General features: G+C 45.9%; 1 protein-coding gene across 1 annotated transcript in view; it reads left to right on the top strand.

Moving 5' to 3' along the window:
- Positions 1-24,831, top strand: part of SDCBP (syndecan binding protein) — a 187,213-nt gene extending 162,382 nt beyond the window's left edge. Inside the window, exons 8-9 of the mRNA XM_078687270.1 lie at positions 374-465; positions 23,682-24,831. Of these exons, the coding sequence (XP_078543396.1) occupies positions 374-465; positions 23,682-23,736 (147 nt within the window). The 3' untranslated portion in view covers positions 23,737-24,831. The remainder of the gene's footprint in view (positions 1-373; positions 466-23,681) is intronic.
- Positions 24,832-25,209: the final 378 nt, after the last annotated feature.

The raw sequence follows: 25,209 nt of genomic DNA, 5'->3' as shown, positions 1-25,209 counted from the left end.
TTGCATTGATATATAGCATATTTTCATGCTACAGAACGTATGTAAGTTTGGCTTTATTAGCTTATGTATATATGTTAGGCTGCATATTATGGGTCTTATACATGTATATGTGTATAATTAGTTTAGTACTATGTACTTTTTGGTATATTTACACATATATATGTATATTGTTTGTGTTCCGGGTTCCCGCTCATGGGCGGAGATAATTCAGTGCTTATAACTTTAATGAGTATACCCCTGGAAGAGAACTAGGATTACAGGTAAGTAACTAATCCTTCTTGCGTAGAAATCTAAGTATTAAAGCTGTAAATGTGCACTTTTTCAACTAGAATGCAATTTTTACGTCTCACCATGTGTTTCTTTTGTTTCTCAGGACTCTCAAACTTCAGACATTTTGGCAACAGCTGGGAATGTGGTGACCATTACAATAATGCCTTCCTTCGTTTATGAGCATATGATAAAGAGGTATGTGAGGGTGTGAAGTGAATTGCATTTGGAAACAGGTTGTAGGGCTCAGACATTTTTTGCCTTCCATTGAGCTATAGCTTGCTCTAATAGAGCAACGGTTGAAAACTGACTGCAAGTTTTAATGCATTCTGGAATGTAAGAAATTGGGTTATTAGTTGCAAAAGATGCGAGTACTTCCCAAGTAATACGTCCACAGGTTTCCCGTTATTAGGAACCAAGTCCTCATTGTGCCCCCTTGCTGGAAAGTCTGATTTTGCTGCTCCCTGAGCGCCACACTCACCAGGTCTCACATCCTCCTGGCTACTTCAAGGGCACCTGTGTGTGAGCAGAGACAAGGGCAGTTCCTATAAGTCCCAGGGGAACCATTCAAGGTCCCCCATCAGGCCCATTCCCTCAGTTGTTCCTCAGAGGGCACCAGGGGGCCAGCACTACTGGCCTGAAGAAACATGTCCTAGTCCAGGCCGCTAGATAAAAGTCAAAGTCCATCCTTGCAGTGGCATCAGGTGACTTCTCCTTACAGCTAGGCATTCTTTCACCATCATCACTCCCCGATGCAGTGGTTTATCAAATCTTTCATCCTTGTGCAGGAGTTTTGAAGTGGGGTGGAAAATTCTGGAAGGCAGAGACCTCTGCCACCTCCTAGGTTGCCATATCATCACTCCGCCCCTGCTCCAGCCACCCTTCACAGCATTCTGAGCATTTCATCATGACAACTTCAAGTGGTCTAAGAAAAGATCTTCCCTAGTAGCCTCAGCTCCAGCTCCAACTGAGAGAGCTGCCTAATCCCCTTCCACCAAAACTTCAATGAGGAGCCCCTCATGTTTGGTTTTAGAGGTCTGGCCTTACTCATCTGTTTTGGGAGGCCTGGACTTTCCCAGCCTTCGTTCAGTTTGAGGAGTCAAATAACACATGCCGACCTCCTACCACACATTTCTTTCATAGGAAGTTGGTCAAGCACTGTTAATGGCTCTATTGTATGGTGAGGACTTTGATCCTCCTGTTGGCCAGCACAGTAATTTGTAATACCCAGAAAGTAGGAAAAGGAGGCAACGAAGACCTGGAATTAAGTGTGGTCAATTGAGCAAGGCAAATGTGCGGCAACCTTAAAAGGCAGACACTGGTGGTAATTAGTGCACTCAGTCCATTTACATTGAATTTATTGTGAGTGAGACTCACTAACATTAAAGATCCAAAAACCGACCAGTGGGAAAAAACAATCCAGAAGGATTAAATGGGTAAAACCCATTAGCTACAGCACACATGTATGACTGTAAACTTCTGCCAAGAAAAACCAAAGGTGGTGATGGACGGACCGTTGACAATACAAACACTCACCCCCAGTCAACTGATCTGGGTTTAATCCATCACCGTTCTTTAGCTCACTCCGCCACCCCAGTTCAGACATGGCCATATGCAAATCAATCTGACCCTGTGCCTCATGGGAACAGTCCAGCCCGAACTGCCAAGTCATGTCTTCCTTGGACCGGAATCAAGCTTCCCAGGACCGGTTCTGCCACCATATCAGTGTGGACATCTTGGGGATTTCATTTGTGCATAAGCAGTATTTCCAGGTACCCTCTTCGTAATTTGGTATGGTTTGTTATTCATTTTTGGTGGTGGTGACTAGAATTGTTCATTAGGAAACTCACATCACCGTAGCAAGGGTTGTCTTTTAGTTTTGCAACACAAATCCTTTACTGGATTCATATGCCGTGCATTTATTCCGCCATCTAGTGGTTGGGTCCCGAATTATGTTTTGTCTCCTGTGTTTTTTGTTTTTGTGTGTGTGTCTCGTCACCCACCATTTGGTGATACGTCCATCCCTTGTGCGATGTCAGACGGTACCCCAGAAGTTCCTGTGTGTCACCGCCGCCATCTTCAGATTCTTTTTTTAGGTCTCGCCTGTCGATGCGCATGCGCATCGAGCTTGCGAGCCTATTGCGGCTTAAACAACTTTTAACTGAGAAGCAAGGAATCGTGGCGATTCCTTGCAGTGCCCGTGACTTTTAAGCTCAATGCGCATGTGCATTGAGCTTAAAAGCGCGTGCACAGCCGCAATCGCCATCTGTTCCTCTCTCCCGCATTCCTCCGACACCTTTTGAGGTGAAGCTTAGCTTCACTTCAAAGGCCCGGCTTCTTAACACCCACATGCTGCTCTCCCCGCTCCGCCCCCTCCCCTGCCCGCCTTGTTTACGTAGGCCATGCATCTTAGAAAGGATTTCTAGTTACACTTTTTTTGGTCATTCCCTTTAGAGAACACACCTCAACTTTCACGAAAGTTACAGCACATTAACAATGAGAGCTGCATTAGTGAGCGCAGGACCCATGATCTTCAAATTGCACACAGTTCACCACTCACCCCCTACCCCCCAGCAATGCCAACACTGACGCCGTGCTCGGTGTTTCTCTTGTTATTGCATTGGTTTGAGTAAGCTGATTGTTTTGTAAAGCTCTCTGGCGCCCTGTTCGCGCAATGGAAAATCACAAAGATAAATGCATACCCTGCTCCCCCCTACCCCCCCTCCACCCTAGCAGGTTCTCTTCGTGCACTTACTCCTATTTATAGCCCTGAGACAGAATGATGTTGCCGTCTTGTTATTTTTGGGGTGTGCAATTTACAGCAGTATATTAAATAACGCACGTCCATTCGGACCGGCGAATTTTCACCCAGTAAGCTGCTCGCGATAGTCCGAACGCTCACAGGAGGCTCGCGGATCCAGAGAAAGTGAATGTACAATTTGTCCCACAACAATATTTTGGCCTGCTCTAAATAACAGGCACTTTCCGCTTCTCGTGATGTAGTTTCCAGCTACACTATATGCTTTCCTGAGATCCAAATCTTAGATTATATTTTCTCACGGATGGAGAGCCTGTGTTGAAAAAAATATGCTACCGCGCCATTATAACCAGCGAATCCTCCAAGATTAAAAGTTTCAAAAGCCAACGGGCCATGATTTTGCATCGACCACGTGGAGGTGATAAACGTTTTCTTGCAGACAAACCAAAAAAAAAAAAAAGAATCATGCCTGTTATATATTACACACGACTTCAAGGTCACATAACAAATCGGTTACCATAAAGTCTACAAACACGCTAGGACTGTTCACGTTGCCTGCAAGACACGGCTTCACATACTCGACGTAGTAGATAGATACATTAACATGTATGAAGGTTGTCTAAGCGTGTGAGTGTGCTTGCAGGAAAATAAACATGAATGTAAACATGTATGTACACATATATAAATATATACACAGACACATGCATGCAACCCTAAATTGCATCAATGGGTATGCACGTTAAAAGTCGTGTGAAAAACAGATGTGTAAAGCAATGCATTTCGAAAATTAACTTTTTTATTCTATGTATTTTGCGACTCGTCCCATTTTAAATATTGGATTTTCAAGAAAACTACAGTTTTTCAAATGATAACTGCGTTCAAGAAGAATGAAACCATGCGTATCAGTTTTTGAACAGCTGTGTGGCACATACTTTAAAGTTTTTTTTCGGTCCCGGTTTCTTTCTAGCTTGTGAAAACAGAAAGCTCTCTGCAGAACAAGACACACGATCAACCCCCACAATGTTTGTTGCATTACAATTCGGCCTGGAATAAGACGTGAGTGGTCGGGCCATTACGCGGTTGGCCCGGGCTTTTGATTACAAGTGTGAAAGCACAGATGAACAACGTTTCAGCAGCTGGAAGTGTGTACACTGTGTGTGTGGCGAAGTGGCCTTTCATTTCAGAGCCAATTGGCGCTCCAAGGTCTGAGGGAGCTCTCTGGTTTGCCAGCTGATGCCCTCTTCCCGCCACACTCACCCTCACACACACTCACACCCCCTCACACACACTCACACACCCTCACTCCCCTCAAAAAATAACACCCCTCACAACAAGCTCACACTCACTACACCGGACAGCCGCACCCACTCACACCCCTCACACTCTCTCACCATCAACACCCCTCAGCCTCACACAGCCTTACCCTCATCCCCTCACCCTCACACACCCTCAATCACCCTCACACCATCACCCTCACACACCCTAACTCTCACCTTCAACAACTCACACACACTCACACTCCCTCGCTCACACTCACCCTCACACACCCCCTCACCCTCACACCCCATCACCCTCACACCCCCTCACTCACACTCACTCACACTCAGCCTCACACACCCTCACGCTCACACACCGTCACACACCCTCTGCCTAACAACACCTCTCACCCTCAATCACCCTCACTCACACTCACACACCGTCACACACCCGAAACCTCACACCCTCAACCCCTCCCTCACCCTCACCCTCACTCACCCCCACTCACCCTCAACCCCTCACCCTCAACCCCTCACCCTCAACCCCTCACCCTCACTCACCCTCACTCACCCTCAACCACTCACCCTCCCTCACCCTCAACCCCTCACCCTCACTCACCCTCAACCCCTCACCCTCACTCACCCTCAACCCCTCACCCTCACTCACCCTCACTCACCCTCAACCCCTCACCCTCACTCACCCTCACTCACCCTCACCCTCACTCATCCTCAAACCCCCACCCTCACTCACCCTCACTCACCCTCACCCTCACTCACCCTCACCCTCACTCACCCTCAACCCCACTCACCCTCAACCCCTCACCCTCACTCACCCTCAACCCCTCACCCTCAACCCCTCACTCTCACTCATCCTCACTCACCCTCAACCCCTCACCCTCACTCACCCTCACCCACCCTCAACCCCTCACCCTCACTCACCCTCACTCACCCTCACTCTCACTCTCACCCTCACTCACCCTCACCCACCCTCAACACCTCATCCTCACTCACCCTCACCCTCACTCACCCTCACCCTCACTCACCCTCAACCCCACTCACCCTCAACCCCTCACCCTCACTCACCCTCAACCCCTCACCCTCAACCCCTCACTCTCACTCATCCTCACTCACCCTCAACCCCTCACCCTCACTCACCCTCACCCACCCTCAACCCCTCACACTCACCCTCACTCACCCTCACTCTCACCCTCACTCACCCTCACTCTCACCCTCAACACCTCATCCTCACTCACCCTCACCCTCACCCTCAACCCCTCACCCTCAACCCCTCACCCTCAACCCCTCACCCTCAACCCCTCACCCTCAACCCCTCACCCTCAACCCCTCACCCTCAACCCCTCACCCTCAACCCCTCACCCTCAACCCCTCACCCTCAACCCCTCACCCTCAACCCCTCACCCTCAACCCCTCACCCTCACTCACCCTCAACCCCTCACCCTCACTCACCCTCACCCACCCTCTCACCCTCACTCACCCTCACCCACCCTCACTCACCCTCAACCCCTCACCCTCACTCACCCTCAACCCCTCACTCACCCTCACCCTCACTCACCCTCACCCACCCTCAACCCCTCACCCTCACCCACCCTCAACCCCTCACCCTCACTCACCCTCCCTCACCCTCAACCCCTCACCCTCAACCCCTCACCCTCAATCCCTCACCCTCACTCACCCTCACTCACCCCCTCACCCACCCTCACTCACCCTCAACCCCTCACCCTCACGCACCCTCAACCCCTCAACCCCTCACCCTCACTCACCCTCACTCACCCTCACTCACCCTCACTCACCCTCACTCACCCTCACTCACCCTCACTCACCCTCACTCACCCTCACTCACCCTTACTCACCCTCACCCACCCTCACTCACCCTCAACCCCTCACCCACCCTCACTCACCCTCAACCCCTCACTCACCCTCACCCTCACTCACCCTCACTCACCCTCACTCACCCTCACTCACCCTCACCCACCCTCACTCACCCTCAACCCCTCACCCTCACTCACCCTCACTCACCCTCACTCACCCTCACTCACCCTCACTCACCCTCACTCACCCTCACTCACCCTCACTCACCCTCACTCACCCTCACTCACCCTCACTCACCCTCACTCACCCTCACTCACCCTCAACCCCTCACCCACCCTCACTCACCCTCACTCACCCTCAATCCCTCACTCACCCTCAATCGCTCACTCACCCTCACCCTCACTCACCCTCAATCCCTCACTCACCCTCAATCGCTCACTCACCCTCACTCACCCTCACTCAGCGCAACCACAGCATCTTCTCTAAATATATTTAATAAACTTTAAGCTATTGGCAATATAAAATAAAATCCATTTTATTTACGTATTAATTATTAATTTTTTTTTTAAGCCATTGATTTTTTTTATATCAATACATATAAGTCACATATAAGTCCCGTTAATACAAAACATGTTGCTTTACAAATGCTAGAGGTGTCACATTTACACAAATTATAACTATTGGCTTTGTAAAGAAGAAAGCTATTAATTTAGCTATTTAGAAAAAACAACACATAAATAAAAAACAAAAAAATAAATAACACCTATAGCTCAAACTTTACTACTGCGAGACCTATTGCATTTCCAATGCTTGTCTAATGTTGGGTCTAAAAGCACACCGGAGGTGCTCTGTAGAATCTACAGGGATCTGCAGAGAAAAGAAAAAAAAGGGTTCCAAAAGCATAGAGACCTTGAGGAACATTGTAACCCTGGAGGAGAGCTCCCCCTCGGGGATGGAGAACCTGGTACTGGATGGCACATGGCAAGAGCATGTAGAGGTGACAGATGAGTTATATGGAGAACCCCCCTTTTAAATTCTTTCCAAACTGCCACCACACGTGTGCAGAGGGATCCACACAAGATTTGTAACCTGTGCCTTCCGACTGACTACAACGCCAAAAACTGTGAGGCCTGTGCAGTTCCATCCTAAAACGTTCAAAGCCAGACCAAAGAAACGACTTGCACATCACTGCATGTTTAGCACTCAGAAACAATAGGAATCCCTAAAGTACTTGTGTCTCTCTAGCAACGATGAAGAAAACGTCAAAGAAGCGGAAACGGTGCAGGGGGGAAGATCCGACACCGAAGTGAGTGTTATTGATGCTGAAAAAACGGAAGCGGCGAAGGACGCTGAAAAGACAACGGTAACAAAACCACCAAAGACCCAGAAGGCCATCTGCATCAACATCAAAACATACGACAACTGAAGGTCGGCACAAACGCAAGGAGCTGCACGGGTCTCAACTAAAGGACACTAATGGGGGCATACCTTTGAAACAAGCCTCGATGCTGGCAGGCACCAAGGAGATACCGAAGGAAAGGGCCAGAGAAGCAAAGTACACAAAGCAGAGTGATTCAAATAGAGAGTATCCTCATCGACCGATGCTGAATATTCGATGAAGGGCGAAAGGAAAAGACTCTGACTTGAGGCTGAAACAGCAGCACTACTGCAGCGGAAGAAGGGGGTTTGCCGACTCCCTCAAGACCTTGGAGCCAAGGCATCTCACAAGGGTTGGGCTTACCACCAAATAGAAGTCAATGATGACCACACAAAAAAAACTGGAGGACAAAACATGATTCCAGACCCAACAACTAGATGGCTGAATGAAGGCACACCATATGAATCAGTAAAAAAACTCATCAGGCTGCAATGTTACTCCTTACTGGTAAGTAACCATTTCATTATGAAACAGCAACTTAAGAAATCTGTTTACAAATGGGAGTGTGCTTTGAAAAAGCAAGCCTGGGCAAAAGCTTTGGTACAGAGTGAAAGACATACAATAGCAACTCTCTGTATATAAATACACATCAACATATAGAATGAAAAGAAGTCCTTCGAAGCCTAAGCTCAAACATAAAGAAGTACGAAATAGAAATAATTTGTCCAGTCCATGTGGACTTAAATAGAATTAGTTAAATAAGAATGAAAGCTATCAAACTAAAGGCACAACCAATAACTAAGCTCAACCACATTTGGGTAATTGGAAATAGTGTGCATACAATAAACAAATGAACAAAATATGCAACTATTTTTATGATAAAGTATGCACTTTTTGTTCTTTCAGTAGGACCATTCTCACCTCTCCCTTAAAAAAGATTGCTCATTTTCTGAGTTTCTTTGTGAGCCTTCTGAGGAACACTTTCGTTTTCAGAGTTGCTTTATACTCACGCCTTTATTCATTCAGAGCAGTCTACCACCCTAGTCTGTAAACTGCACTATAAGAGTTAAAAAAATCGAATGCTTTCAAACTGTGACTGCCATGCACCCCTGAAGAAGCTGGTCTGAGCAAATGGTGAGAGAATATCACGTTTTCGTCTCTCAGAAGTGCGCAATTTTGAGTTTTGTACATGTACAAAATATGTATGTGAAACCGGAATATGACTCTGAATTTTTTGTTTGATTCATAGGTAGGCAGAGTGCGTGGAGAAGTGGATGTCTTTTATTTTTATTTGTTGCTTTGTTCCTTTGGTTACATTTTAAAGCTTGTGAAACTTGTTTGTTTTGGAAGGCTGGCATAGTAATAGATTCCGTCCTGAAGTATTCCATAATATTCATAAATACTGAATATTTCCATCACTATGTGAGATGAACAAGTTACTTATCTTTGGTAACAATCCGTATAAAGGATACTATGTCTAACCACAGATTGCTCATCTTGTGAATACTCACAGATGCCGATCTGGAGACTTTTTCTCGGCAATTCCCTTGTCCTCCGGTAGGTGGCATCGTGTGGCTGTGCGCCGCATCCATCTTGCCCCAGGAATTACGTCCGACCCACAATATAACTGCCACCTCCAGGCATCGATGTCCGTTTCTTTCTGATATCGGTCTTCACCATAGAACATGGCTCCTTCAATGATTAGATGATTGTGCCTGTGCAGAACTCCAGTTCGAATCTTTTTCAACTTGGTGCAAAGTAATCATTCCATAGAACATGAAGGCGGAAATATTGTTGTGGAATCTGTGGGAACCGTAGCCACCAGAAAGATCATTTATGGTGCAGTCACTGTAGAACCTCACAGCTTTCTTAGAGGCCAAGGGATGTAGTTTTTCTCCTCGGAGGAGGAGGAGGGCAAAAAACGCTAGCAGGTTGATATCCCAATGTGGAACAGAGTAATGACTTTGGAAGGAATGCCGCTTTAGTCCGTAGCACTAGCTTGCCCAGGAAGAAAGTCGTATATGGCTGTTGCACAGAGAGTGCCTGTAGCTCACTCTCGCAATGAGCTAACTTGATTGCTATGAGGAACATTGACTTCAGGGTTAGAAGCTACAGAGAACAGCTATGCATCCGTTCGAACAGAGTGAACATTAGGAATGTGGGAACCAAATTTAGATCCCATTGGGGCATCACAAAAGGATTCCAGTGGAAACTTGGGTGAGCCCTTTTAAAAACAAGCACATTCACAGTAGGTGACTTAAGCAGAGATGGCTGATGAGGTGCCCGGTGAAAGGCTGATAAATAACCTTTAGCTGTTGGCCCATCAAGGCTATTCTGTGCCAACAAAAGGAGAACAAATAAAAAAAAGTCCTAAAATTGGGCTTGCAGCAGCATGAAATTCCTAGAAGCACATCTCACAACAAACGTCTCCCAGAGTCCTGCATAGATGGTTTTGGTGGATGGACGCCTAGCTGCCAGAATGGCATTCGCTACCTCTAGAAGGTGGTCAGAAGCAGTTTACTGTCACTGCTCAATCTCCAAACTTGGAGGTGTTAGTTATGCAATCTCGGGTGCAGAACCTTTCCCTGCTGCTGCAACAGGAGGTCCTCCTCGAAGAGGCAGCCGAATCGTAAGACAGATGCTCATGGCCAGAAGTTTTGAGTATCACACTGACTTGGCTCTGGTCGTTACCGATTTTCATCAGAACTTTGGGCAGGATGGATGAAGGCAGGAAGGCGTACTGGAGTCCTGAGCTCCAGTCCAACTGGAAAGCAACCCTGTGGGAGCAAACCCTTTCGAACTCCAACGCACAAATATTTGAGTACTGTGTGTTGCAAAAGGATCAAGACCGGGTTCTCTCCATTGCTGGAAGATGCCCTCTGCCATCTTAGTATAGCAGCCAGTTGTGATGCACTAGGCAATGGCAGTGGAGTTTGACTGCCCTGCAGTTTGAAGATTTCACCAGGTGTTGTACAACCAGGGAGCTGCCCAGTTCGAGAGGCATACTGCCTCTAGGCACAGGACCCACAACTCCAACTGCCCTGCTTCTTGAAGTACCACATGGCTATGGTGTTGTCTGTAAGAACCTGTGCCGGCTCTCCTGTGAGGGACGGGAGGAAAGCCTTTAATGGCCAGTATTTTGCCCGCAGCTCCAACAAGATGATGTGGAGGCAAGTTTACACCAGAGACCAGGGTCCTCTGATCTCCACTTCTCGCAGATAACAGCCCAGCAATAATGCGTCACAAGTCACAACCCTTCATGTTGAGAAGGGTATGGAAAGGGGTCTGTCCCGGTGCAATTACAGTACAGCAGCTACCAATGTAGATATTTCAGTTTCCTCTGACCCCTGAATTGAATCGGAGTTTCCCTTGGTGCTGAGACTTCATCTCTCGCTACACAGCCTGCATATGCATCCTGGTGTGTTCCACTAGCAGGAGGTCTAGAAGCCTCAGAGCTGCTTTTACTGAGACCCAATTCAAAGGTTTAAACATAAGGATCATTGTAAAATCAATAAAGTAAGTTTAAAAAAAAAAAAAACAATAGGGATTTATTTATTTATTTATTCAAAGTTTTATATAGCGCGAACAGGATCCTTACAGATATCAGAGCGCTTCACAAAGACAGGGTAGGGGCAGTAGGAGTCAACAGAGATAATGGGAACAGTATAATAGTCAATAACATGGTAATAACATGGATAATAAAAACATACATAAAACCAATCCATATACAATCAGGTAAGGAAGTAATATAGGACAGCACAAGTCATTGATCCCACTACAGAGGTGTTCAGGTGGATCAGTAAACCAACGTGTATCATATCTTGGTCGGTAGTAAGAGAGTAGCGTAGTAGTGCCCCCAGCAAGTAGAGTATAGTGCCAAGGGATAGGGTGAGCAGTGATACAAAGCAATGCAGAGTCTCTGAACCAACATCTATAACGATCAGGAGATCTTGGCCAGAAGGATTGTTTTCACCTCTTTCTTGAAGAGTGCAGTGGAGGAGATCAGCCTGGTTTCAGGAGGGAGCGCATTCCAGATCCTGGGTGCCATTCCTGAAAAGGAGCGCTTGTAAGTTTTCGCTTTCCGGAATCTACGAGGTTTCAGGAGTAGATTTTTTGTACTCCTATTGGATCTCAAACCTCCTGATATAGACAGCTTTTGAGCGAGGTAGTTGGGTGCCTTGTGGTGCACGGCCGCGTGTGTCATAACTGCAATTTTTAGCTGTATTCTGGCTTCAAAAGGCAGCCATTTTAGAGACTTTAAGTCTGGGGATATGTGCGAATGCTTTCTAGAGCCAGTAATGAGTCTCGCGGCAGCGTTCAGGGAGGCTCTTAAGGGTGCTGTTGTGGATAGCGGGAGACCGCTGAGGGCCGCAATTCCGTAGTCTATTCGAGGGATGACTAAAGCTTGTACAGCAGTTTGGAAGTCTTTGGCCGGGAGGAAGGGTTTAATTTTCCTCAGCGTGTTAATTTGGAAATTAGCTGCTTTTCTGGCTTTGCTGACGTGCTGCTGCATGTTGAGCTTGGCGTCGAGTGTGATGCCTAGGGATTACGCCGAGTCCACGATGGTAGGTTGAACATTGAGTGCTGTGAGGTTGTTGAGCCAGGTTTGCGTGGTGGAGATTTTCGCCGGGGGTGTGATGAGTAGAAACTCAGTTTTCAGAGCATTTAGTTTGAGGTGATTATCGGCCAGCCAAGATTGGGTGTTAATAAGCGTGGAATTCAGATGTTTGATATCTTCCGGGGATTGTAACTTTAGATAGAGTTGTGTGTCATCGGCGTACATATGGAATTGAACATTGGATGCTTGAAGCAAGGTGGCGAGCGGTTCCATAACGAGGTTGAACAGTGTTGGGGAGAGGGTGGATCCTTGTGGAACACCTAGATCTGCAGGCACAGGTGTAGATAGCACATTGTCGATCTTGAACCTCTGAGACCGATTGTGAAGGAAGGACGAAAACCACTTGAGAACAGTTCCCGATAGCCCCATTCTAGTACTTAGCAGCTCCAGCAAGTTCTCATGTTTGACCGTGTCAAATGCTGACGAGAGGTCAAGAAGGATGAGGAGGCAGGACTCATTGCGATCCAGAATTTGGAGGGCGTCCTCAATTATGTGTGTCATAGCTGTTTCCGTGCTATGTTTCGCTCTGAAGCCTGATTGATGAGGGTTGAGGAGGTCAAATTGATCAATGTGTTTTGTTAGTTGGAGTGGGACACATTTCTCCAGCAGTTTGGCCAGGGTGGGGATATTGGTGATGGGCCGATAGTTGTTTAGGTCAGACGGATCAGCTGTAGGTTTCTTGAGTATAGGCGTGACTTGCCCCACCTTAAGGGAGTCTGGAATGTGGCCTTGTTGCAAAGAGCTGTTGATGATCTTGGTCCAGAGAGGGAGGAGCAAGGGGATAAAGTCTTTTACAGCATTAGCAGGTAGAGGGTCTGTGAGGTGATTAGAGGGCTTCAAGGTGCAGAGCAGTTTGTGTATTGCTTCTTCCGAATAGGTATCGAAGTACTGCCAGGATGCCTTGTTTTTAGGTTGAGTGTCTGCCATTCTGGTGTGGTTGGGGTATCGGCTTACATCCATGATGAGGTCATTTCTTATGTTGTCAGTCTTTAGTTTAAAGAAAGCAAAGAAGGCTTCACAGTGTGGGGTGTCATTTGTTGTGCTGTTTGATTGTGTGGGTTGTGCCTTTGTTTGGGTCTTGATTAGCTCGAACAGCTTTCTTGGCCTGTTCTTCGCTTGGTCCAACTGGCGGCTGAAGAAGTCCGACTTTGTGCGCTTTATTTTCCTAAAGTAGGCATTTCTCTTGTTCTTAAGCTTTTTGAGATGCAGTGCTGAAGGGTCCGATCTCCAGGTGCGCTCTGCCATTCGCATATTACGCCTTTCGTCATTGAGTCTGTCATCATACCAGGGGTTAGAAATTTTGGTGGAGACTCTCTTCAGTTGCAGAGGGGCGACTTCATTGACTATTGTATTCATAGAGTCAAGGTAGTGGTCAGTCAGTGATTGAACATCTGAGGCCCCTGAAGGGGGAAGGAGGAGGTTGCCGATGTGGGGAGGTAGGGTAGAGGGGTTGAGATTCTTCAAATCCCTTTTCCATGTTTTGGTTTTGATTGGTTGAGTAGGGTTAGGTTTAACTTTTTCGTTGATAAAGAAGGTGATAATGTGGTGATCTGACCAATCGCAGGGTAGAATCGCCTCCAGTTGAATAGCGTTCTCTTTGGCAATGATGAGATCGAGTATCGCGCCTTTGTCGTGTGTTGGTTTATCGCATAATTGGGTGAGGTCAAGCGCATTGATGAAAGTTTTGAGACTATTCACCACGGTGTCTTTCTGATCGTTCCAGTGGAGATTGAAGTCACCCAGGTAGACTTGAGTGGTCTGCCGACCGGCATTGGAAGTGATCAGGTCCATGAATTGTTGGGTGAATATGAGATTATCACCAGGCGGGTGATAGATGAGATGTAAAGTACAGACTTGTTTGCCCTCACTGGTGATGTCGAGGCAGAGGAGTTCACAGGAGGAAAGGGAGGGGGAGGTGACTTGAGTAACGGAGAGGTTGCTCCTAAAAATGCATGCAATTCCCCCGCCCGTCTTGCCAGGAGACCTGTCCAGCCTAATGATGTGATAATTGGGGGGGACTAGTATGTCCATAATCGGGGTAGAGACTTCAGTGAGCCACGTTTCCGTTAGAATGGCTAGGTCCAAATCCCTATCTGAGACGAGATCCGCGATGTCGGAGGAATGTCTCTGGGCCGATCTGCAGTTTAGTAGGATGCATTTGAGTTTGGGAGAGAGAAGGGTGGTCGAGCTTTCTGGTGTGAGGGGAACTTTTCTGAGGTTGTTAGGGACGGAGCCTCTGTTGTTGAGTGTTGGGAGCCTTAGAGGGTTTGTAAGAATTGTGGGTATGGGGATGTGTGAGTTGGAAAAGTCTTTTACCGGACCTGGGCCATAAGAGCGTAGGAGAGAGCATAGGTCGCGGTCCGACAAGGGGTTGAGAACACGACGGGGGCGGTGGGAATTATTGCGAACGGGGATAGTAGGCCATTGCTGGTGTCGTCGGGGGCGAGGGTATGTAGGGAGGGTGCGTCGTTTGTAGGGTAGTGGGATGGTGGGAGGTAGACTGGGCTGTGAGGAGAGAAGGTCTTTGATTGCGTGGATGTCTTTTTTGATTTGTAATATTTCCTCTTTGACTTGTTGGAGGGTGGATTAAGTCAGGTCAGGAGGGTCATTGGGGAAGGTGTTGGTGGAGAGAGCCGTTGGTGAGTGGTTGAGTAGTGAGCTGGAGAGCAGGCAGGGTATCGGGGGGGGGGGGGGTATACTAGCGTTGTTGAGGGGTTCCGCGGTGCTAATGAGTGGGATGGTATTCAAGGTGTGGACTTGTTTGTGGGCGAGGGGTGTGGGTGATGTAGGTGAGACAGGCGGTGGGTGGGAAGCATAGGTAGTGACTTCAGTGGGAGACGGTGCCGGTGAGTAGAAGAGTGAGTGAAGGCTGAGGACAGTGGGGGAGACAGGAGGGTAGTGAGGGCTGAGAATAGGAGGTGGGAGAGAGGGGGATGCTAAGGTAAGGGAGGAGGTATGTTCTGTATCTTTTGTTGGGAGGGAGATAGAGTTGTGAGTGGGCGTGGGGAGGGAGCAGGGAAGGGAGAGGTGTCTGCCGTGGGGGGGATGGGGGGGATGGGTGAGATGGGGGGGATGGGTGGATAAACTCCGAGTGATGGTGTGTGCAGATGTAGGCGTGTTGTGGGTGGGAGTTGTTGTGTCAGGTGTGAGAGACTCGTGGGTGGGCATGGGGAGGGAGAGGTGTCTGTCGTGGGGGGGATGGGAGGGAGGGGTGGATAAACTTTGGGCGGTGGCTTGTTCAGATGGTGGTGTGTTGTGGGTGGGGGATGTTCTGTCCGGGGGGGGAGGGATGGAGGGGGTATGGGTGGGGATAGGAAGGGTCATGTTAGAGGGGCCCAAATAGCCCAAATATCCTGGACATGCTGAGGCGAAGGGAACACTTGAAACATCATTGTGTCCAGGTTAGTACCAATGAGAGGAAGTCAGGTGTGACTTTGGTATGTTGAATGAAAATCCTAGGGAAGTCAACAGGCTTGTCATCTTCTGGAGGTACAAAACTGTTTGAGGTGAGCCCGCCTTTAGCAACAAGTCATCTAGGTATGGGGAGACTGCTACTTACAACCTCCAAGTGTGGAGTGATCACCACTATCACTTTCGTGAACACCCGAAGCGCACTGTTGAGGTCAAAGAAAAGCTGTGAAACCTGAAAGTGCTTGTGGCCTATCTAAAACGACAGGTAGCACCTGTGTGATTTCAGGAAGGCGATGCGGAAATAATCATCCGGCAGATCACACACGATCACACACGATCACACACGATCACACACGATCACACACGATCACACACGATCACACACGATCACACACACACACAGACACAGACACGATCACACACACACACACACACACACACTCTCACTCTCTCACTCTCTCACTCTCTCACTCTCTCACTCTCTCACTCTCTCACTCTCTCACTCTCTCACTCTCTCACTCTCTCACTCTCTCACTCTCTCACTCTCTCACTCTCTCACTCTCTCGCCTGGAGCTGCCAGCTCTGACCTCTGATGCGGACACCCTCTTTTTGGCTCCCTTGTCCAAGACCGCTTGAATGTCTCCTCTCAGAATGGGCAAGTGATCTCTGAAAGTCTTGGCATAGGAGGCTCATTTGCAGGGGTGGAAAAAAAACTATGGCGTAACAGTTTTGGATAGTTTCAAGCATCAGTCTGTCTGATGTGATGCTTTGCCACCCATGAGAATATAGCTGAGATTAGCTCCTACAGTGCAACAGAGCACCACTGAGGGCAACTTAATGTGCTTTAGCAGCGGCGCCAAAGGGGGAGGGCAGGGATAGGGTAGATTGATGCCTCTAGAGGCCTAGATGCTTCTGGCAGGATTCCTTGACCCTGGACTTGAAAGGTGAGAGAGGTGTGTTGCTGCTGAGGCCGACTTTGTCGATGTTTCTGCTGAAACCCTCTCCCAATACTTCAAAAAAGTGAAATTGATGGTGAAGCTGTTGCATGTGTGGAGCTAGCTCCCCAGGGCGCACTGTTGCTTGGGCTGAGTCTGCCTTGACCCAAAGGAATGAGTGCCATCAAAAGACATGTCCATAACAAATTGTTGGACATCGCTAGAAAATCCAGTGGAGCAAATCTAAGTGAGCTGCGAGGCATCACGCTGGTACCAACTACCCTACTCAAGCAGTCTGTAGTTTCCAGGTCTATCTTATGTATTTTGCTGAATCATGGACTTTCCTGGAGGATTTGCTGAAGGTTGGTTCGAGGATAGTAAGAGACCACTCGTAAGATGTCTGCTATCATGTCCCACAGTGCATGCGGTTTAATGCTCCAGGATGCAACTGGAATTCATGGCCCTGAGGACTAGACTATCCGATGATAACATTTGTTTGCAAAGTGCTTCTATGCTTTTTTACTCTCAAACTGGCGGGGTAGTCGGAAATGTACTGGGGGATGAACCTGCTTGTAGAGGCGTGAACTACTAGGCTTTCAAGTCATGGGTGCTGTAGGAGTAAAGGTGGGTCTCCTGCAGCTGGCCTATGTTTCATAGTTCTTTACCCTTTCCCAGGAGCGCAATATTCTGACTTTGCCCAAGGTGCCCAGAAATATGGCTGTCAATGCCTTATTGTAAGGTAAGAGAGGTCCTGGGATGTCTGTCCTGGTAGTAGGACCTCTGTATGACCACGTGGTTTTACTTCCACTGTTGAAAATTGCAAGTCAAGTATGTTAGCTACTCTCCTTATAACCATGGCAGATTCTTCAGTGAAAGGGCCAAATGGAAAATTGAAGCTAGTTTTCAGTGATGTATCAAGGCCACTGGCCACTTGTAAGACAAGGAATGCATTTTAGCCGTTGTAATGTTGTGATTTGTCATCGACATCTTCGTCCTGTGGCTCCAGGTCTCAGTATCTGTATTGTATTGTTTCGGAAGCGTACCTGAATCTTATTGGGTTTGAGAAGAGATCAAGAGGCTTGCGACTTCGAACAAAGTCACATGGTTTCACCTGGAAACTCTGGTTGGATTGGGACTAAAGCTGGAATCGGTTCCAAGGTTTGAGATTGTGACTTGGAGTTACCCTCCAAGGTACTAGACTGTGACTTGGAGTTACTCTGTCCACGAACCTTCTCTTGGTGAGTGACTGGACAAGGGGGAACTGTGTTTGGACTCTTTCTTTGCTTCACCTGAGGATTTTGAGTGTGATGACGACAACCTCTCATGGGCATGAAAATGTGTCCTCGAGCTGGATTAGGTGTTTCAAGCCTTTCTATGATGCTTAGTAGCATAGAGTTTGGGCTTGCAGTCCCAGATGGCCTTTGGATGCATCCAATTTTGTTCGGTGCACAACTTGGGGTCTTTCAAGAACCCTAGACAGCAGAGACTGACCCTGTTACAGTTTGTCACTGAAATCCTTTTGTGGCAGTCCTTGCAGCCTTTAAAACCTGTCATCCTCTGGAGAGACATAGCCCTTGCACTATGTAAAAAGGAGGGAATTGCTAAGGAAAAAATATTCAGATCCAGTCTGGCATGTAAGGGTATTCACAAGGTGAGGAATCTGTGGTTTGAAATATCCATTAGAACTTGGAAACCCTTAATTATTTGCTCCCAATGTAATTGAAAAGAATATTAAACCTGCTTACCAACTTCACCCATGCAACACGCCCTTAAATTACCAAAGAGCACCAGCTCGAACTAAACAACGTATGTCCTTACTGGAATTAATTGACAAGAAATTTCAAATAGAACTAAGTGTGTGGGGATAGCAAGGCTCAATATGCTGCATTTACACTTGGTGAGGTTCTCTGTGATACTAGACTAAGAAGAGGTGTCCAGAGGCTAGTATATATATATATGGTAGATGTCTGTTTGTAGCATACTTGGCCATCTAGTCTTGGTGGTGGACGTTTGAGAGTTGTTTTTGTTCAATGTTGTTTTTACAAGACCTGTTGTGGTTTGACTTGGTCCACAGTGGACGACGACTCCACCTCAGATTGTTTTCTTCCGCCATTTGAATTGGATGCTCAAGTACCAGCTTTGGGACCAGTTACACTTCTTTAATATGACTTCAGTTCCAGCTACTAGGACTTTGATCCCTGCAATGAGGAAACTAACACAACCGTCCTTGCCAGAGACTTTTATCGACAAATGACCAGCATCGATATAGTGACCGAAGACTAGTCGCAGGACCCCAGCTGAGTACTTTAACGAAGAATGGGTGTCATTAACACCATTGGGGATTTAGGTTGCACTTAGCGAGTGCTTGTGAAGGAGTGTTATAGAGAGACAACCCTTCCAATTCTGTCATAGGTGCAAAACTAAATTCCCCTGTTCGGATCAACATAGGGTGTTTAACAGAGAAGAAGCAAGGGTTTGTCTGGCCTTACTGCTGCACGGGATAGCATACACCACAAGTGCAGTCTTCCGAGGCTTGTAAGTCAGAGCACAGAGAAGAAGTTCCTTGTCTGCTGGCCAATGGTTCCAAAGATAAAGATCACACCCAGGGAACCTATTGCTCCACACGCACGCACACGCACGCACATGCACCAAGCCCAGATGGTTGAACCTCAAAAGCTAATGCAGACCGACTATTCTTAGGGGAGTCTGGCATTGAGTCTTGACCTTGAGCAGTTGAAACCACTCGACCACAAGTCACCCTCTACTTCAACCAAGCCGTCAGCAAACACCATTCATCACCCAAAGCACTGATAAATCATTGTAACGGAAGTGTATTCTTTTGTTGGCCTTGAAAGCACCCTAGACTCAGAGGTCACAGAAGCAAAATGCCAACTCAAGCTCGCCGATGTCTTAGACACAAGACAAAAAAGATATTCCACAGGAAAACTCGCCCTGACACAGGGGCACCCACACATCTTTCCAAATCCCCAAAAAGAGGAGAATAATATTAGAGGAGGCATTCTCTTTCTAGGCTCTTGCCCTCCTTCTTTTCCAAAGAAGGTTAGAGACAAGGCTATCAGTTCATCGCCACTACCCCCTACATTTAAAGTTCTTGCACCACTTACTACCCTTGCAGAGTCCACACTGACTGAGTAGGCAGGCCTGTACCGCGCCAAGGACCCTTACTGTGAGCCTCTAGCACTTACGGTGGGATATGACCCCTGAGGGGACTACCACACAGACCTACCAGATGACCGAGACCCATTCACCGTTAAAGCTGCCCCCACTGGATGATACTACAGTATACCATGCAGTAATACAGAGGCCGAACAGCACCAGTGTTAACATTTTGGAGTAAGATGACTTCCACATAAAGACCCTCTGACGAGAGGTCGGTGCATTACCGGTCATGCTTTGGGGCATGCACAAAACTGCCAAAGAAAACTTTAAGGAACCGATAAAGACTAGGGCTCTCACCAACCCCCACCTCTTCGGTTGGGAAAAAGGAAAAATTCATACCCTGATGAAGTATATATTTGGGACAACACCTTGCGTGACTAACTGGTGGTCCACTTGGTGAGACGATGAGCCTAAGCACAGGCAGCTGGCATCAACTCCCCTCTGGAAATGGAGGGCAAACAAATATATGCTGTGGGGAAGTGTGTAATGGCAGGGACCACCACTCAGTAGAGGATTGCAAACTTTCTCAGCTTACCCTCAGGATACAGACGTTGCCTTTGGGGAGAAATGGAGTTGATCAAACGCCTCCCTGAGGTTCACCGGAAAAGGGGCAAACAGCTAGTAGCAGAAGGAAAGCTGATTGTCAATGACAACATTAGGGGTGCGTTGAATGCTTTGGACACTGGCTTGAGGAAGTTAAATGCCAGTATCCTCTTGCAGCACCATACGTGGCTAAAAATGCCTGACTTACAGCCAGAGGTTCTGCAACTTCTTATGAACAGGTTAGCATCTTTTTGGCCTGCATGTCTACACCATACTTGAAAAGAAGGACAGAAAACTACCAATGTGATGGGTTCCCTTCAGACTTCTGTTCTTGGGTCTACTTTACTTACATTTCAAAATGGAAGAGGTGCAAAAACACCTAAACCTCCCTCCCCCAAAGTAAGACAACCAGCAGCAGCAGAGCTTCCAGGAGATCCCGCCAGCAAAGTATATTTTTTTTACAATGGTAGATGCAGAGTTAAATAGAGGGTAAGGGTTAGAGGTGGCTTCAACGGGGGCGTCTCTGCCTCAAAACATTTATTCCACGTGATTTTCCTGATCAAACACCTGTCGCCTCAAGGTACTTGCACCCACAGTCCATTGGCAATGCAGTATGGATGAATTGGTCAGGGATATTTGCCTATTGTTTTTTCTCCACTTCCTCTAATTTTCTGTTTGGCCAGGATAATGGGGCAAGTGTCAATGACCTTCATCCTGGTGGGCCGAGTGTGTGAGAAATAATAGTAATCCATCATTCTAGAGCTCAGCTCATTCTCACAAAAACATCTCTTTAGGCTAGATCTTCCATCCCAAACACTGGGTCAGCTCAAGCATTCAGACCCCCAGACAACTCAATCTAGGGATCTGGCACATAGGGTCTTGAGAGGTTTTTTTCTCTGTTTTTTTAAATTTATTTATTGGCATTTATTCAAACAGAATGACCTGAATAGCATACTGAGACATAGTACCGTTGCAGAACAGCAGGCTGCCATCCCAGCCACTCCAGGTCAATGTTGCTGAACAAGACAAAAGAACTAATGCAGTAGTATGCATCACATAGCAAGGTCATAGTCATGAACAATCTTAAAAGTTAGGATACCTCAAACATCTGGAAGACTGTTTGCCAGCCCTGCATGAAGTGCATAAGCCCACCAAGCACACCTGCCACATTGCAAAATGTAAACAATGTGTCCACTACTACATAAGCTAGCACACGGAACCACTTAAAACCCTCTGTTCTTGATATTATCTGCTACTTGTTACATTTCAACAAATGCTGTATTGGCATACACCTCTATCTGTTTACATCTGGCTGTAGTTGTAGTCTACCTGAAAAATAGGGAACATTTGTCAGCCTTTAAAATAATCATTAGGGCCTTCATGCCATCCCGCAAGAGAAAGCTCTCTGCAAGGACACTTTAAGCATCTGTTTGGAACTTTGGAACTTAAATGTAGTCCTTCCGAGGGGCCTCCTTTTTCACAATTACAATCCTGTGGCATGCAGTTCTGGTCACTGAAGATATTCATTTATTTTTTAGTTGCCATTTCCTCCCTAAAACAAATTAGTGAGTTGCAGCCCTTAACTATACAAGAAAATGTAATTCTAGTTCATAAAGATAGGGTAGACCTGAGAACTAACCAAAATGTCCTACCAAAGGTGGTTTGCCCTTTCCATATCTACCAAACTATTAAGTTGCCCATCATCTTCCTGCATCCAGATTCTGTAGGGAAAAGAGTGTTGCATACATTGGATGTTAAGAAGGAACTCATACTACATTGATAGAGCCAAATCCCTTTTCAAAGCAGTGCCACTGTTCGTTGCCTTTGCTAAGTCACGCTTAAGGAATCCTGTTTCCAAGGAAGGCATCGGCAGATGTATTTTTACATGCATTTAGAACTGTTATGCGAAGGCCAATCGTTCGCTGCTTGCACCACCTAAGGTGCATTCCACATGTAAGAAATCAGCCACTATGGCTTTTTTGCGAAATATTCCTTTAACAAAACCTCTGTAAAGCTGCTACATGGTCAACACCACATACGTTCACCAAACATTATGTGGACATCCATGCCCCTCCGCATACTTTCTTGTCTAGACTCTGTATTATGAACTTTATTTCAAACATCTGCTCACTAGCCTCTTTGAACCAAAACAGCTTGTAGATGCCCACACCCAGCACTAAATGACCGGAGAATGAGATGCATGTGAATCTACAGTGCTAGACGCTACAAATAGATGGTTACAGGGTACCGTTTTCTTTATTTATGCACCACTCTTTAAGCCGCACCAGTGCCATTGTGCATCACAATGTCAAACATCAATTTCTCATTATTTTGGTGGGAAGGGAAGGCAATGGCTCAATACCTGGTTGTGTCCTAACTGGTATTTGAAGGACGTTCCTATCCACCCGAAATATAGAAGACTAACTGGTGGCACATTTCAACAGGCCATCTCTTCCCTTCCCGAAGCCTAAACCCAGTTTAGGTCTCAACCAGGGTTTTTCCCACTTACCCACAACATAGAGAAGGCGCCATTTAGTGTCCTATCCAAATTGTCCAGCTTTTTCATAGAGGAGGGCTTCCGCTTATTCAGGGAGGCTACCTAGGAACAGCCCCTCTCGAACACCAACTATTATATCATATAAAGTTGTGGGATAAGTATCCTTCCTTTTTCATTTAGTGTATTCTCTGTTAATTGGGAGTTGGCCAGATAATTTGGAAGCTGCTCCTCTGCCTGCTGTTTGGCACCTTGTCAGAACCTCGCTGAAACCGGTGAGAAAGGGAAATGCCTTGTTTTGCACTATTTACATAGAAAAAGTATCGTTTTCACAATCTAAAACTTCTGGTGCCTTAAGCTATATTTGTTTGTAGTCCTTAACTGTTGGAGTTTACCTACCAACTTTAAGATCATATGAACCTTAAATCATTTTGATGAGACCTGATAATTTGTTTTGAATTAAAATTTGGAGAAGCAATTGAAAATTGTTCATGTTGGTCAACAAAGCCTGTGTGGTGCCGGGGGGTAATTCCTTTGATATGAATGATAGACGCTTCTATTGGAGCTCTATGGAGCTGTGACCCGACCTATTTACTTTCTGAACAGTGAGGAAGCATTGCTTTTAGAATTGATGGGCAGTTTGTCTTGGTGGCATTGCAACTTTGTTTCCTTACCGCCTCTATCTCGATTTGACTTGGAGGCTGGATTTCATTCATTTCAAGGATTACTTCATGGGATTAACAAAATGGCGTTCAGTACTCACCAAGCAACAAGGATCCGATTGTGATATGTTTACTTGCGCTCGTGAAGGTCCTTCAAGAGCTCTTGAGACAGCAGCCCATACAAGATTAAGTTTATTTGATTCTGGATCTTTGATTATTACTAGCAGTGGTTTATAAAGAACATTTGAACTGATTGTCAATGTATTGTGTATTTAGACAGCAGTATTTAAAATATAGTTTTTTTAGGCCTGTACATAGATAGTACTAATTATAGTCTCTTTATCCATAGAATGGCTTCCAGCATTATGAAGAATCTGATGGATCATGGTGTTCCCGAAGTTTAAATCTGGGGCCTTTTTTTCCACGTCTCTTGACAATTTGCTCATGGATACAACTTATTCATTGAAACATAAAAAGTTGCATGATGGTATTTGCAATGTATAGAATGGTGGAATTACTACAGTTGAATGCAATTAACCTATCAGTGTTACTCAGTCTTAGCCATACAGCACTATTTTGCAGCTACTAGTCTACAGCATGGGTTTTTGTACTGATTTACTGCAAATCATTGTAATCGGTTGCACATACATTTTTCATTCATTTACCTGAAGGTATGAAAATGATTCCATTGTTAACATTTATGATGTTGTAAAAAGAAAATACAAACGTTCCTATGATGGTCAACTGTTACAACAATCAAAAAGAAGTAATTTCAAGCCATAAAAACTGGAACTTGGAAGATACTGTTTTAACTGTATTTGGCTATACGCTGCAGGGGCAGACTTGTGATATTCACTCAGATAACTAATGGTTAAAGATCTTGGAACATTGTCATTTTTAAAATGATATTTGTGCTTCTCAAGCTTCGTATGTGGCACCTGAGATTGTTTTGAAAATGTTAAGAGTTCTTGTCTTGACTTCGTTCTAAAACTGAATCATTGTGACTTACACACTGTATATTATTGGGATGAAATTTGCATCCGGTGGAATAGGACACTCACAAACTTTTTCTGTTTCCTGGCCTAGTCTCGTTCTCAGAGAAACCATTCATTTCAAACTCTGAAATAATATTTTGTTATTGCTATAGGTAGTAGTGTGGATGTTCTTGCCACACCCATTGGGCCGACATTTTAAACTTTAAATTAGAATAAAAAAGCACCTTAATTATATGCTATCCAATTGACATTCAGCAGTTCTTGAATCACAAGTTGAACACTTGAACAATCTAATTATTGTATAGTCAGTATTATCATGGTTTTCATATTTCAGTGAAGTTTTATCATTTGAGAATTTTGTTGTCGTAATATAATGCCATTTTATCATATTTTGCATAACAAACCTCTTATCATTCCAAAGCTTGAGCCAATCAAGTGTTAAACTGTAGCCTAATACAGTGTAATCTGTATGTGAATGTTTCTATAAAAACCTTCAATACTCAATTTATGCTTCATTGCTTCTGTATTAGAAGTGTTTAAAAAGTATTACATTTGTGAAGTACAGAATTGAGCTTGCATATATTTTTTTTGCACGTTTTTGGAAATAATAACAAATGAAGCATTTTAAAACTGAACCAACCATTAGCGCTTCGTAAAGTGTATCTTGGTATTTCATAGGCCATTTCCTTCAGGGGTTCTCACCAGCAGGTGTAGAGTTTACTTTTAGCACTTCATACCAAACTTCTGCCATTCATAGAAGAAGGATGGGTGATTGATATTGCTAAAGTAGTTATGACACACAGTCTTTTCTACACATTGTATATGTGGGCTTAATAATGTGGACCTAGATACAAATTAACAGATGTTCAAGGGAGGGAAGAT

The sequence above is a fragment of the Lissotriton helveticus genome, chromosome 4_1 (assembly GCF_964261635.1).
Source record: "Lissotriton helveticus chromosome 4_1, aLisHel1.1, whole genome shotgun sequence".
NCBI lineage: Eukaryota > Metazoa > Chordata > Amphibia > Caudata > Salamandridae > Lissotriton > Lissotriton helveticus.
The sequence above is the reverse complement of the archived record's forward strand: the minus strand, read 5'-3'. Positions and strand labels throughout refer to the sequence as shown.